The sequence below is a fragment of the Urocitellus parryii genome, chromosome X (genome assembly GCF_045843805.1).
Source record: "Urocitellus parryii isolate mUroPar1 chromosome X, mUroPar1.hap1, whole genome shotgun sequence".
NCBI lineage: Eukaryota > Metazoa > Chordata > Mammalia > Rodentia > Sciuridae > Urocitellus > Urocitellus parryii.
This window is the reverse complement of record NC_135547.1, coordinates 118760449-118776537: the sequence shown is the minus strand read 5'-3', so window position 1 is coordinate 118776537 and position 16089 is coordinate 118760449. Positions and strand designations below refer to the sequence as shown.

At 34.2% G+C, this 16089-nt stretch overlaps 1 protein-coding gene across 1 annotated transcript in view; it reads right to left on the bottom strand.

Annotated features, from left to right (window-relative positions):
• The window catches only part of Scml2 (Scm polycomb group protein like 2), a 50637-nt gene that overhangs the window by 21273 nt on the left and 13275 nt on the right, over positions 1 to 16089 (bottom strand). Inside the window, exon 7 of the mRNA XM_026396755.2 lies at positions 2787 to 2998. Within this exon, the coding sequence (XP_026252540.2) occupies positions 2787 to 2998 (212 nt within the window). The remainder of the gene's footprint in view (positions 1 to 2786; positions 2999 to 16089) is intronic.

Genomic DNA, 16089 nt, shown 5'->3' with positions numbered 1-16089 from the left:
TTACATTGCTGCCTTTACAATTTGTTATTTGGAGTTGGAGACAAAGCTCAGTGGCATAGCACTTGTCTAGCAAGTGTAAGGCCCGAGGTTTAATTCCCAACACCACATACACAAAAAAGACTTGCTCTCTGTGGGTTTCAACAGTTATTATATGCCTTGGTATAGACTTTGTTTTTATTGTTTATTCTTGGTTGAGATTTTTATGTCTGTATATTTCTGTGAAATTTTGAGATTTTTTTCAATATTTTTTCTCCTCCAGGCAGTCAGTCTATCTACCTCCCCATCCTGGAGCTCCAACTACATATGGGCTACACCTTTGACGTTACCTAAAAGGTCCCCAGGCAGCAGAATACATCAGACACTAGAAAGGCAATATGTCAATCAATGGAAGGGTAACTGATGTGATACAGCAATCTGTATACGGGGTAAAAGCGGGAAGCGGGAGTTCATAATCCACTTGAATCAAACCGTGTAATATGATGTATTAAGAACTATGTAATGTTATGAACGACCAATAAAAAAAAGAAAAAGAAAAAAATAAAAATAAAAGGTCCCCAGGGCTCCGTTTTCTTTCTCAATCTTTTTAATTTTGTTTCAGTTCTTCATATTAAATAATTTCTATTCTATTCTTTTCTTCAGTTCATTTACTCTTTCTTCTGTTTCATCTAATAAATTCTAGTTACTTCTGTCTGTGAACTTTTTACTTTAGATATTGAATTTTCAGATCCTGAAACTTTCATTTGGTTCCTTTATGTTCTTTCCGTTTCTCTGCGAAGGTGGCCTATGTTTTCAATCACTGCAATTGTGTGTGTGTGTGTGTGTGTGTATGTTAAAATCTATCAAGGACAGCTTTAAAATTGCCATTTTTAAAGTATTTGAAAGATTTTTATTGGTGCATTATGATTATGCATAATAGTGAAATTCACTATTATTTGCAAAAGCACATAACACAGTTTGGCCAATTTAATTCCCTAGTACCTCTTGTTAAAATTTAGACAAGAGATACCCGCCCAAAAAGCTCAAGTTAGGCAATGCAGTAACATTCAGTTAAAATCATTAGATTCCGACACCAATAATCTCACCAGCACATTAATAATCTCTTTGAAGAATTAATGATTTAAATGGATTACTGGGTGGTGACTAGGCAGATGGGACATGGATGAAGGAAATAGGTCACTTGGGACATGACCCTCAGGAATAATATTTTGTCCCTGGCTCCTCACTCATTTGTTCTGTTTCTTGGCTGTCATGAGCTGAGGAGCTTTCCTCTGCCATGTCCTTTTACCATCATCTTGGGCCCAGAGCAAGGGAGTTAGTTAACCTTGGAGAGAACCATGAGCCCCAAATAAAATTTTCTTCCTCTAAGTTTTTCTTATCAGGTATTTTGGTTACAGCAATGAAAAGCTGATGAACAGACACCCCACAAATACCTCGTTCCCTCCCCTTGGTCCCAGTTTTATTTTTAGTACCAAGGATTGAATACAAGGGTGCTTAACCACTAAGCAACATCCCCATCCCTTTTTTTTTTTTTATTTTGAGACAGGTCTCAGTAGGTTGCTTACAGTCTTGCTACATTGCTGAAACTGGCTTAAAACCTGCACTCCTTCTGCCTCAGCCTCTTGAGCTGTTGGGATTATAGGCATGTGCCACCAACTAGCCCCTCAGTCCCAATTTTAAATTCTTGTTTGCAAGTTCCAACATTTGGGTCATACTGATGTCTGTCCCAGTTGATTTTCTTTTCTTTTGCGAATGTTTTCACTATAGTATGTCTTTGAATCTGGTTAATTTTGGATTGTATACCAGACACTATGAATGTTAATTTGTGCAGATTATGGATTTTATTCTTTTCTGATGAGTGTTATTATTATTATTATTTTGCTTTAGCTGGTAATTATCTTTGTTGGAATTGAATTTTAAACTCTGGTCTTGCGCCTAACTCTAGCCTCAGTGCAAATTTTTTGCTTTCGCTAAGGTGGCCTCTGTATGACCCACACATGCTTGGAACAGGGGTTTGTCAGAGATGCTGGTAAAGTTTAAGGATCTGCTCTTGAGCTTGTTCCATTCCAATATCCGTCCATGCTCTTTGGCAACCAGTTTTCCTAGCTTTTGTCTTCTGGTCTCTCCAGGCCAAATAAACTGGATTTTCTACCATCAGTGCTCCCTAACATGTTACACAAAGTACAAAGTGCACCTAAATCAAGCCTATAAACCAAAAAAAAAAAAAAAAAAAAAAAAAGAAGAAACTCATTTTGTATAACAGTCCTCCTCCTACGTTAGTGCGCCCCCTGCCATTAGAATGTATAGGCTTCTATTAACTCTCCAGTGTCTTTACATAGTTGCTTTTTTCTATTATTTTCAGATTTTAGAGATGTTTTCCTTGGGGTAATCAGGTAGAATTTAACTCCAGTATTACTAAATTTATCACCCTGACACATCCCCTTTCTTCCTACCAGTTTACTGAGGTTGAATTTATCTACAGTAAAATGCACTTCATATTAATTTTAAAAGTATACTATGTTTTAATGAACTGGCCCAAACATAAATATACCCATGCAGTTACTTGCAAAATGATTTGATTAGTAAAATATTATAAAAAGTTTCAAATTTACCCAAGATAAGAAAGACCAATTTCTCAATAGCTATATAAGGCCTTAAAGAGCCTTATATAGCCTTAGTTTATTGCTCAGGAGCTTCATCATATTCTTAGTAAGTTCTCAAACTGTGTATTATAAATAAAAAGGTACTACAGAGACCTATAATACAAATTAGCAGGAGATACAACTAACCTTTTTTCCTGAGCCCTTTTTCTTTGGTGTGGGATTTTTAAGAGAACTGCCCTTCTTGGAGACTGAAGTATGTCCAGGTGATTTAGTTCGACTTGATTTCTTGACCTGCTGCGTTGGTTGTACTATAGCAGTTTTCTGTGGAGACTGCATTGACTGCTGGGCCGCTTTGGAAGGAGAAGACTGTGTTTTTCCTATATTCTTTGCAATAGGAACTGAGAAAAACATAGCAACAAAAAAAAATTAAAGTAAATGACATAATTAAGGCATTATCTTCTTATGATTCAACAGAAGTTTATAATTCTTCCCAAAGGTTATTTATTGAAAATTATTTAAAAGGAAGTTTTAGGTACTTTAAGATTTCATGTATCAGGAAATAGTCGTAATACTTCAGGCAAAATAAAGAGGCCTTTATAAGCACAGCAAGTAATACAGTGAAAGAAAATTCTAGCAATTTACCTTTTAGCTACTTTCCATATTTTTTCTTAGCATAAAAAGTTTTTCCTTCAGAAAACACTACCCAATTATGCCATGTATCAGAATTATCTTGCACATTAATACAGAAAGACATAACAAAGCAACTACCTAGGGCTTTTTCTTCATCTTTCAGAGGCTTGGTGACTCCTTTGTTCTTGGTTTTTTTTTCAGCTTTAGTGAGGTATAATTGAAAAATAAAAATTATATATTTAAGGCTAGAATACATTATGTTCCTCTATGTATGCCAAATAACAAAGTTTCATGTACAATACAGACTTCACATTAATGTTGTCACGGAAAGGCCACTATCATACACATGTGATCCGTAGCTACTAGTTACCAGGTAGCTTAACCCAGAAAATTTTAATATTTTGAATAGAGATTACGTGCCAAGTTACTTTTGTGTATGTTCACAGTCAAATAAAGAGGTTTTTTTAGTATTTATCCATTAATAATCTCATTATTGCAAAAAAATGAACTTTATACAGTAAAAAGTACTAGTGCCAAATAAAAATGCAGGAAAAAATAGAGGAAGAGCTATGCAAGTGAAATATTTATACAACTGCACACAAATCAACTATTTTTGAGGGCTGCATTATACAACCCGAAACAATCTACTGCTTTACTCTTCTCATATTCAAAGACTGTCTATATAAACCTGACCTATGATAGATAATATCTCATCTTTTCTATAGTCTTTTTATTTACCTTCTTTCTACCTCTTACCAAACGAAGAGGATGAGACAGTCTATTCTTGTCTGTCAGGGCAAACACAAGGCCAGTTAACTGCTACCATCACTTTACCTCTCATTTATAAATAGTTTACATAATATATCAGCTTCTCCCTACACTCATTATCATCTACTTTACACTCTACATTTCTAACTCTTTAAAAAATTCTAGTAACCTATTATTTCTTCTTACACAATTTCCTTATCATCATCTTCAGGATTTTCCCCATCATACTACTGATTCTTCATCAGTCCTGACCTTATCATTTAAGATTTCAGCTACTCCCTGAAAGAGTTACACTTGAAAATTTCTGGAATTCTCCAGAACAACCATGTCCCCTTTACTCTACTTCAAACTTCCTTATTGTCCTTCTGCTTTAAACCAACTGGCCATGATGTTCTCATTATGACATCTAGCCACAAGCTCCCTTCATTTTCACCCAATCCATTAGCATTATTGTGATTTTGCTTTACACCTTCTTTGACCTGCACCCAAGTGTCCACCTTCACCACCACCTCTAGTATCCCTTCCTGTTTCGCCTCTGATCTTTGATTATGTCCAGCATGTCAATTCCCTCCTTACTGGGTGCCCATTATGCATTTTAAATCTGTGGATTTGACCAACCATGGATTGAAATTACTTGGGGGAAAAAACTGCATCTGTACTGTATATGTACAGACTTTTTTCTTGTCATTATTCCCTCAACTATTTATATCATATTTACATTGTATTTAGTATAAGCAATCTATAGATAATTTTAAATATGTAGGATGTTGTATATAGATTATATGCAAATATAACCCCAATTTATATAAGGGTTGGATTTTGGTATCCCTGGTAAGTCCTGGAACTAATCTTGAATATACTTAAGTATGTCTGGCCATCAATCCACTAAAAGTAACATTCGAAATGTCCATGCAGAAGACCAACGGAATAGAAGACACAGAGACAAACCCATATATATATACAGTTAACTCATACTAGACAAAGGCTTCAAAAATATGCATTGGAGAAAAGATTGCCTCTTCAACAAAAGTTGGGGAAACTGGGAATCCATATGTATTAGAATGAAATTTAACTGCTATCTCTCACTCTGCAGAAAATTCAACTCAAAGTGGATCAAAGACCTAGGTATTAGGCCAGAAACCCAGCACCTACTAGAAGGAAACATAGGCCCAACACTCCAACATGGAGGCTTAGGAAACAACTTCCTTAACAAGATTCCTAAAGTGCAAGAAGTAAAATTAAAAAATCAATAAATGGGATGGTATCAAACTAAAATGCTTCTTTATAGCAAAGGAAACAATCAGGAGCATGGAAACCCTCTACAGAATGGGGGAAAATGTCTGCCACCTGTACCTCAGATAAATTATCAATCTCCAGGATATATAAAGAACTCAAAAAACACCCCCCCAAAAAATAATAACCCAATCTATAAATGGGCAAAGGAACTAAATACACTTCTCAAAAGAAGAAATATGAACTGTCAACAAATACATGAAAAAAATGTTCAACATCTTTAGCAATTAAAAGAAATGCAAATTAAAACTACACTGAGATTTCAACTCACTCCAACCAGAATGGCAATTATCAAGAATACAAATAACAACAAATGTTGGTGAGGATATGGAGAAAAGGGTACAGTCAGTCATACACTGCTGATGGGACTGCAAATTGGTACAACCATATGGAAAGCAGTATGGAGATTCTTCAGAAAACACAGAATAGAACCACCATTTGACCCAGTTATCTCACTCATTGATTTATACCCAAAGGACTTAAAATTCGCATACTACAGTGATGCAGCCACACTAATATTTATAGCAGCACAAATTCATAAGAACTAAGCTATGGAGCTAACCTAGATGCCCATCAACAGATGAATGCATAAAGAAATTTTGTTATATATACACAATGGAATGTTTGCCATAAAGAAGAATAACTATGACCTTTGCCAGTAAATGGATAGATCTGGGAACTATCATGCTAAGTAAAATAAGCCAATCACAAAATACCAAAGGACAAATATTTCCTTTGATATGTGGAAGCTAAACCACAACAAGGGAGGGGGCAGGAATAGAAGTTCATTGGATTAGACAAAGGGGAATGAAGGGAAGGGAGGCAATAGGAATAGGTAAGACAGTAGAAAGAATCTGACATAACCTTCCTATATACATATACGAATACACTACAGTGAACCCCACCATCATGTGTATTTGCTAGACTGGGTCCCTAATCGGAGTAAGGTAATTCCATGCATGCATAAATTTTATCAAAATCGACTCTACTGTCATGTGTAACTAAAGAAATACTCACATGGGTTCACTTGCATGCCAGCAGTGACCATTAGAATCCTCTCACAAAAAAACAAACATAATACTCACACAGGTTCACTTGCATACCAGCAGTGACCATTAGAATCCTCTCACAAAAAAAAAAAAACAAAAAAAACCCATAATAATGAAATAAAGAGTAGATCATCTTAAGTACCAAAGGCAGAAATCATTCAGAGAAGTTAGCTCAGCAGAACATAATAGGGGTGGGGAGGCGCATTCCTATTGTCCAGATAGACTGTCAGAAATACCTGGTATCTACCTACATTCATAGGAGCAGGGTATCCGCAGGGTATCTTCTGTCCTTGTCAGACAATGCCCCACCCTTCATGCCCCATGTCAATCCTGCCTCCCCAAGGTCTCCACTTACCACTCTTCTTTATATATTATCACTTAAAGAATCTCCCACTTTCCTACTGTGTCCCAAATAAGCATAAAAGCCCCTTTAGTCTCCCATCCCTCTCATTTTCAAAGGTTTATTTTATTTTTTTTTTTCAAACTGATTGCCTCAGGAAAAAGAACTTACAAAGGAAGGAAAACAAGGTCTCCAAGTTTTAGAGGCAACTCCAGTTTTATTTATTTATTTTTTTTTGAGGGTGGTGGTGGTGGTGGTGGTGATGATGGTGAAAACTGGACCTGTCTTTTTATATTTTAACCCTTGCTGGACCTTGCACCAATTTCCCAATTCTGATCTGAAGGCTTATCAGTTTCCCATTCATCTATGAAATATACCATCAGAGTACAAAACCATGAACAAGACCAGTCCTGCTGCCTTAATTTCTCCATTATTTTAACTCCTTAGCCTTCTTGATGACCCATGTAGATTTCTCTCTCAACAACAAGAATCAGTTTTACAGTTTTTAAAATGCCTTAAATACATAACAAAAGGTTAACTCCTACACAAAAAGAAATGATTCTTTCAGAAAAATGAAGATTTCGTTTGAAATAGCTTGCTTTGGGGAAGTGTGACAGAGCATTCACATTTGGGAAGTGCTGTTAGGTCTTTTCCAGCAGCTTTAAAAATTATGGCTGGACAACTAAACCAAAACCAAATATATTTAAAGGATCTATAGCTTTAATTCATTCCCGTGTTTCAAAACTGGGCTTCGATATCTAAAAAACAGACTTAAGAAGGAAGAAGAAAGACTTCATATATCTTTTCTAAAAAATACCTTAAAATGCACGGAATATTTTTTCTTAAAGTTACTGAAAACTTGAAAAAACATGTTACTGGGGAAAATTTTCCAAATACAATGGAAAAGTACAAAATTAGCTCCCTAATAAAAAAATACAAAAGTCTAGCTAAAATTTAGGTTACTGCATACAATGCCCTTTTTTCTTGGCATACACTATAAATTAAAATAAGAAAATCTAAGTTTAGTAAAATTTAAATGGTTTTCCTACCTGGTTTTATAATTATCTCTCATACATATTCAGCCTAAAAAGGACTTCATAAAATGCAAGACTAGAAATAACAATTAGAATTTAGAAGGGTTTAAAAATCTTGTTTTAAAAACATTTGTTTTCTACCTGCTGACCATAGAAGCTCTGTAAACTATTCCCCTCAGCCTCATGGTCAGGAGGATGTTTCCCCCCTTAAGACTATTTATTTCACAATTGTTACTCTCATATGCATGACATTATTCAAAATTACAATCTCTATAACCTTCAATATTTTCAGAACAAAGTTCACAATTGACCTAAAACAATTCCAATTGTTTTAGGTCAATCCATAATTCATCTAACAATATATCAGCTTTTAAAAGCCACTTTATTTTTTTAAACCACAGTTATCTTTTTTCTTTCTGAATGATTTCTATAGAATGACTTTCATGATGATACTACTAAAAGGCACAGCAGTCACCACTACAAAACACATTAAATGTACTGCTATATTAGTAAAATAATATACACATTCTATATCATAAAAATACTTTTAATAAGTCTCATCTAATGCCAGTGAGAAAAAAACATTTACTTTTCGTATTCCTAAAAACTATTAGAAAAAATTTTTGAGAAAAATTTCATTACAAACTGATGGTTTAAACGATCAAATGACTTACAATAGATTCTTCCTTTAAAAAAAAAAAGTAAGAAAAACATCTTTATGGTACAAATAACCAAAAACTGACTTTTCCCTAATAACATAAAACAAATTTTTTTAAAAGTGATTATTCAAATAAAATACCAACAATTTTAACAGGTAATATTTAGAACAAAATAGAGAATTATCTGAGATAGCAAATTACTCGGATATTTAGTATACAAAAGCTAACACAAAGCAGACAATGAATTTCTTTAACTACACTTCAACTACAATATAAAGAAACTTTTGTGGTAATTCCTACCTTTATAAATATCCCAGAGATACAAGTTGTTGCTGTATTTACCATTAAGGTGATTTAGGTTCCAGATGATAGCCTTGCTCCTTACCAGGAATAAAACTGCATTTCTGGAGAAAGCCAGTCAACAACAAAGCCCATGTTGCCTGAGCAAGCCTGAATTTCTAGCAAATGGGGATGAAGCTATTTGCATTTGTTGGTTTAAGGGGGGAGGAGTGAGAGGAGGAGACTAAGGGGACTGCTAAAGTAATTCGAATATTGTCTGTGAGCTCTAGACAGTGATCATCAGTCACCTGCTCAAACTTCCTTCACTCCTGCCTTCAGAGAAGGATCAAAGGTTACCCTGGGTCAGAGAATCTGGAAAGAAGTGAGAAGACAAGCATAATCTAACTGCCAACCCATTTCGTCTACAAAGTTATTCCCGATGGACTACATGTCCTAAAAACCAAGACATTTTAATAGTCTCAAGAGAACTTGTTAAAATATACTATAGAGCAAAACCAAGAAAGAAAAATCTCCAGGCTCTGTTTGCAATTATTGCAGCATTGAACTGGAATACTTAAGATAGAAAAAGGACATTTGTTTTTTTCAAGGTACCTCTTTGCATCATAATAGCCATCTCATTTGCACAAGCAAAACATTTGCTCCAAGCTGTTCATATGAAAAAGAAAATATCTGCTGTTTTAAATTTCATGGCTTTTGCATGAAACATTTGGGTTGATAGCATTTCTAACCATTTCATTTATACTAAACAAGTGTACTGAATATACTAAGAATATTCATATTTTATTATAAACTACATTAAGAGCAAAAATCTAAATGAATATTTAAGCATTTACTTAGAAGCCTTCAAGTGAGACTGAAACACTTTAAACTTTTTACAGCTTTGGTTGTATGTACCTCTTCCACTTCTGCCCCAGTACAACACAAAATGAAAAGTGATTCTGTATGTGCTTCCCAAAAGACAAATTTTGAAACTTTTTAGAAGGAAAATGTTTATTGCAAGAATTTTTTCAAATAAGACTACTATATAAAATGAACAGTAACATTTTTTTCTTAAATTTTTATTTCTTAGTTGGAAATGGACACAATACCTTTATTTTTTTATGTGGTGCTGAGGATCGAACCCAGTGCCTCATGCATGCCAGACGAGCACTCTACCTTTGAGCCACAACCTCAACCCAACAGTAACATTTTTTAAAAAATTGAAAGTTCAAAAAAAAATAAATAAATAAATAAAATAAAAATTGAAAGTTCAGATTTTAAACCTACTTCTTAAAATTTTTAAATATATTTTTAGTTGTGGATAAACCTTAATAATTAATTTTTATGTGGTGCCAAGTATCAAACCCAGTGCCTCACACATGCTAGACAAGAGCTTTACCACTGAGCTATAATCTTAGCCCCTCCTTAAAATTTTAATTATTAAAAAAAAAAACTAAACCACACAACCTGCATGCCAACATAAACCAGCACTCATAACAGTACCAAGATAATTCATTATGTTTAAGAAGAAAGGTTTCTGTTCATAAAATTTATGTCTGAATTAGCAATAAAGAAAATCTAATTTGCCAGGTCTGTCAAATATTCTTTATCAGAAAGTCATGTTACCACTGAATTTCATTTCTAAATTAAAGCTAACACCATGAGAGACAGGGGGGTAGGGGACCCAGTAAACTGAAGGATATTTATCAAGAAAAGAGTTACAGATAGTCACTTAAATGCCTTTGGTGTTACTGGGCAGCAATGTTTGGCTACATCTTCCTGATTCTAGATTTTCCCCTCCTCCACAGTTCCTTTGGACCAGAGGAATTCCTCTATACTCTTGGGAACCTGCAACTTTATACTCAAAGCATCTGGAAGTTTGCTGCCTGCTCTCCTTCCCAGTCTATAAAATCACAATTGCTTAAAGAATTGGGCTACAAGGTGACACTTCACACCAATATGGATTGTTAGTTTACAATATATAAATCTGAAGCTAAACTTAATATTTTAGAGATTATGTAAATTCAAACTTAAAGTTTGAATGTAGTTTTCAATAAAGTATTTAAGCACCATTAAAGGAAAATAAAACAGATTACAATGTAACAAATTATTTTTTCTCATAATCTGAGAAAAATTAACTAGGAATAATTTTTGAAAAATAATCCGCTCCCAAATTTTTAAAAAGACTAGCAATCTACATTTATTATGTTCATAAATAAATATGGAAATAAAATAATAATATCTGGTTAATTTTCTCCAAAAAAATAATAATATCTGGTTAATTTTATTTTAGGAAAAAGAAAAAAATGTGAACTCTTTATATAGCTTTCAAAATAAGGGTAGTTCTAGTTCTGATTACAAATTGCTGAAATCACCCTGTCTTGCCTCTTCATGGATTAAATATTTAGAAGGACTGGCTATAAGTTTATGTTACTATATGCAAGACACATGACAAGGGCAATATGAGAAAAATATAAAACATTACCTTACAAGCTATTTCTAAATATCTATCATTACTTAGAGGGATCTAAGGTTAAAAAAAAAAAAAAAGACACAGAGGGTGGAAGAATAAGTTAAAAACAGCAAGAGCAAATATCCAATTAGAAAATCTGCAATGGGTCTTGTTTTTATTTATATATATATATATATATGACTCAGCCTCCTTCTCCAAGTTGCCAAAGCCACATTAGCACACACGTTTCTTTCCACTATCTCAGACACCCTGTATAGGTCAGCTGAGCAAACCTGATGAGCCATGACAGTATTAACCAGAAGCTATGGGCTTTGAAAGTTTGTAGGGTCATATTGAGAGCCAAGAGAGGAAACCCTAAATAAACCAGGAAAAAAGGCATACCACTTGTTGAATTTTCTATCCAAGTATATTTTTCCAGTGCATTTTTCTACAAATGATAAGTACAACAATTCACTATTTCTGATAATAAAAGGAGGGCTGGGGTTGTGGCTCAGTGGAAAAGCACTTGCTTAGCATGAGTGAGGCCCTGGGATCAATCCCCAGCACCACATAAAACTAACTAAATAAAATAAAGGTATTGTGTCCACCTATTTTATATATATTATATATTTAGAAGACTTAAAGTAAATTAAATTTTATTAAAAGAAAAAAATCAGTAAAGTTTAAATCCTTTTTAATGTAACATCAAATCAAGTAGCACTTATGGCTGCCTTACTACATTTAAGACAACATGCAACTGAACCATTTTCATAATTGATTATTTGAAAAAGTTTTGTGCCACACTCTTAAAAATCATGGAAAATCAATTATTTAAAGGTTGAAAAACATTTCCAATGAATATAAGAAATATTCAAGGGGCTGGGGTTGTGACTCAGTGGTAGAGAGCCTGCCTAGCATGCATGAGCACTGGGTTTGTTCGATCCCCAGCACCACATAAAAATAAACAAATAAAACAAACAAAATAATAGGTATTGTGTCCATCTACAACTAAAAAAATTTTTTAAAACTTTAAAAAAAGGAAATATTCAAAAGAAACAAAATAGATGCTTTTAATTTATGAAATTAAATTAATTTACTCCTATGAGTGCCTACTGGAATTAAAACCCTTTAATTATTTACTAGTCAAGTCAATAAATAGCTCTGTAAGTTAAAAAAGACATTATTAATAACACTATAAAGCAAATGACTGAGAAAGAAGTTTTACATTTATGACAAAGGTTGATATATACAATAAATAAAGCCATAAAATTGATAAGAAAGGGACTACTCTAAGAGGAAAAATGAAAAAAGGTTATCAACAGGCAAATTGTAAGGGAATATTAATGGTTAAAATACACGTAAAGAGAAAATTCACTGCTACTAGTAACCTATGAAATGAAAAACTTAAAATAACAAAAATAATAAAGGTAATTTCTGAGGTTGGCCAGAGTATGAAAAAACTACTTTCACTTAGTCTGAGGGTGGAGAAAGTGGGTATACCTTTCTGAAAAACCATTTGTCAGCTTTAAAAACATACCCCTAGGGCTGGGGTTGTGGCTCAGTGGCAGAGCACTTGCACATGTGAAGCACTGGGTTCAATCCTCACCACCACATAAAAGGACCTTGTGTCCATGTATAACTAAAACAAAATATTTTTTTTTAAAATCCCTTACCCCAGCAAAATTAATGAATGGAAAAAGAGAGATATGCAAATATATATACATAGAAGCAATTATCATATCATCTAGTTTAGTAACATAAATATGGATATATTCTAAATACCTAACAAAACAGAGATTTTGTTAAGTCGTATGATGGAATGCATTTGTAGGAACATATTTTACATGGGGATACAGAAGCACCTCAACTTAGGATGGGGTTACATCCTGATAAACCCAATCTTAAGGTGAAAATAATATTAAGTGCAAAATATGTTTAAAACTGGGTATGGTGGCACTATAGGGGAAGCTGAGGCAGGAAGATCACTTGAGCTGATAACATAAGGACACCTGTCTCAACAAAACAAATCAGTGTATTCAGAAATCCCTTTCAAGCTAAAACTTTCAAAGCACAAATATGATACACAAATACATTCTTATTTAAAAAAAATAAAAATAAAAAGGCCACAAGAAGATTGGGGTTGTACAGCTCTCACATCAACAAGGCCAAGTTCAATCCCCAACACTATTTAAAAAAAAAAAAAAGGCACAGAGCAACCACTATGGAAAGCAGTATGGAAATTCCTCAGAAAACTTGGAATGGAACACCATTTGACCCAGTTATCCCACCCTCGTTTTATACTCAAAGAACTTAAAATCAGCATACTATAGTGACACAGCCACATCAATGTTTATTTTTTTCTTTTTTTTTAATTGGTTGTTCACAACATTACAAAGCTCTTGACATATCATATTTCATACATTAGATTGAAGTGGGTTATGAACTCCCAATTTTACCCCAAATGCAGATTGCAGAAAGCAGCTCAATTCACAATAGATAGGCTATGGAACTAACCTTCAACAGATGAATGGATAAAGAAAATATGGTATATATACACAATGGCATATTTCTCAGCCATAAAGAAGAATGATATTATGACATTTGCCGGAAAATGGATGGAACTGGAGACTAAGTGAAATAAGCCAATCCCAGATATTCTCTCTGATATGTGGATGCTGACACACAATAAGTGGGAGCAGGATACAAGTTCATTAGATTATACAAAGGGAATGAAGAAAAGGGAGGGGGGATAGGAATAGGAAAGACTGCAGAAAGAATGTGACTTAACTTTCCTATGTACCTTTATGAATATACAACCAATGAAATGCCACATCATGTGTGTAACTGCAAAGGGATCCTAATTAATATAAGTTATACTCCATGTAGGTATAATATGTCAAAATATATTTGTTGTGTAAATCTAAAAGGAAAAAATTTACAAAAAATTTAAAAAGCCACAGGATGGGCTGGGGTTGTGGCTCAGTACCCATAATATAACCTATATGGGAAAACAAATTGAATAATTACAAATTTCTCATCTGAAACCCTGGAAGCCATAAAGAAGATATGTTTCCAGCACGTGAAAAGTGCTGGAAAAACTATCAGTCTAGAATTCTATATCTAACAAATATTCTTCAAGAATGAGGACAAAATAAAGACATTCTCAGAAAAACCAAGAGAATTTGTCATCCTCATTCCTAAAAGAATGGCCAAAAAAAAAAACCTCTCTAAGCAAGAAGAAAATAATGAAAGGAGCAATCTTGAAAATCAAGAAGAAACAACAATTGAAAGGGCAAAAATATGGGGCAAATACAATAAACTTTCCTTCTCATGTTTTCTAAATTATGTTTGATGATGAAAGCAAAATTATAACACTATCTAATATGGTTTTCAATGAGTGTAGAGGAAATACTGAAAGCATTACACACAGCAGAGGGTAAAGAGACAAAGCAACATAAGATTTTTCAAATTTTACTTAAAGTGGGAAAATGTTCAGTAGGGTAAGAATAGAAAAGGCAGATCTCACAATGTACTGAGAAGCCACATATTTTCCATTTCCTATTCAATCCTGACTCTAAATCTGACTCTAATCTGAAGTCCACTAATCACATGTACTAAGTTCACCAATGACTATTTTCTTGCTTGTTGAATGTTTTCTTGTTAAAATATTTCCTCTCCTATTGTTAGGAGAACCATCTAGTAATTATCCTACATTTACGTACATTTTTTCTCGGTGTCCTAGATTTCTAGGCCTATTGACTCAGAACCCCTGGAATTGAGTTCCAGGGTAATGTCTTTCAACAAACGACTCCAAGTGATTCAAGAGTGAGAATTACTGTCTTCCCCCCCCCTTCCCCTACCCCACCCTTGAGAATTACTATCTTAAATGTTGACACACAAGATTCTGTATCGATTCTCTTCCATTTCCACCTGGTTAAACATGTACAATTAAAACCAGACTCAAAACTTCCACCATTTGCTCTTATCAACAAAACATGTAAACTGCACCCTCCCACACACACCTGTACTCCTGTCTGGCACAAACAGTATTTGTTTGAGTGCACACGATGACTCTCAATCCTGTTTTTAATCAATCAGGATCTTTTTTTAAGGCACCATATCTGCATGTGCAGCTATCCAATGGACATATGCATCTGGATGTCAAAATTTCACCCTGAATCAAGTTCAGTTCACAGTAAGAGAAAAAGCTAAAAGAATAGTGGTTTACATAACGTAACAGTTTATTCCTCTCCATTAACAGTCCAGAAAAGGGCATTATAGACTAATATGAAAGCTCTGCTGCATGAAGTCCTCAGGGACTTCCCATTTTCTATTTTATAGTGCCTAGGACATGGTCCCCACCTCATGATCCAGCCAAAACCATATTCTTTAATTCCTAAAGTAGGACATACTATCTGTACTTAGCAAAAATCATACTTGTAGGTTTGACTGCAAAAGTAGTCATTACATTCGTCAACCAAACTGTATTACTAAGGGGAAAAAAGTACTGGAGGACAATAGCATTCTCAATCACACATTCCAAATTCACCTTGTCACAAACTAAACTCCTCAGTTTTTAGGATAAACAAATTTTACACACTGTAACGGGTCCACCCTACCTCTATTTACATTTGGCCTAGCAAATTCCTTCTCACGTCATGTGTCCTTTTGTGAAGCATTCCTTTATACAACCACCTTTTCCTCTAGCACAGATCAGAAGTCTTTGGGTCCCCTTCACACCTAGCACACATCTCTATTCTTGAATTGCTAATTCTATATTATTTTTTACACACCAGTCCCTCCTGAGATTCATCTCTCTTCCACTATAAGGTAAACTTCTTGAGGGGATACACTAGGCCTTAGTTATCTTTGCAGCATATGAAAACGGATCTGTATTGTACTAGATTTTACAAATTCAACCACTAGTATCTACTTTCCAGAAATATGGAAGCAAGGAAATGATAAAAGAGGTACCTAATAAAAAA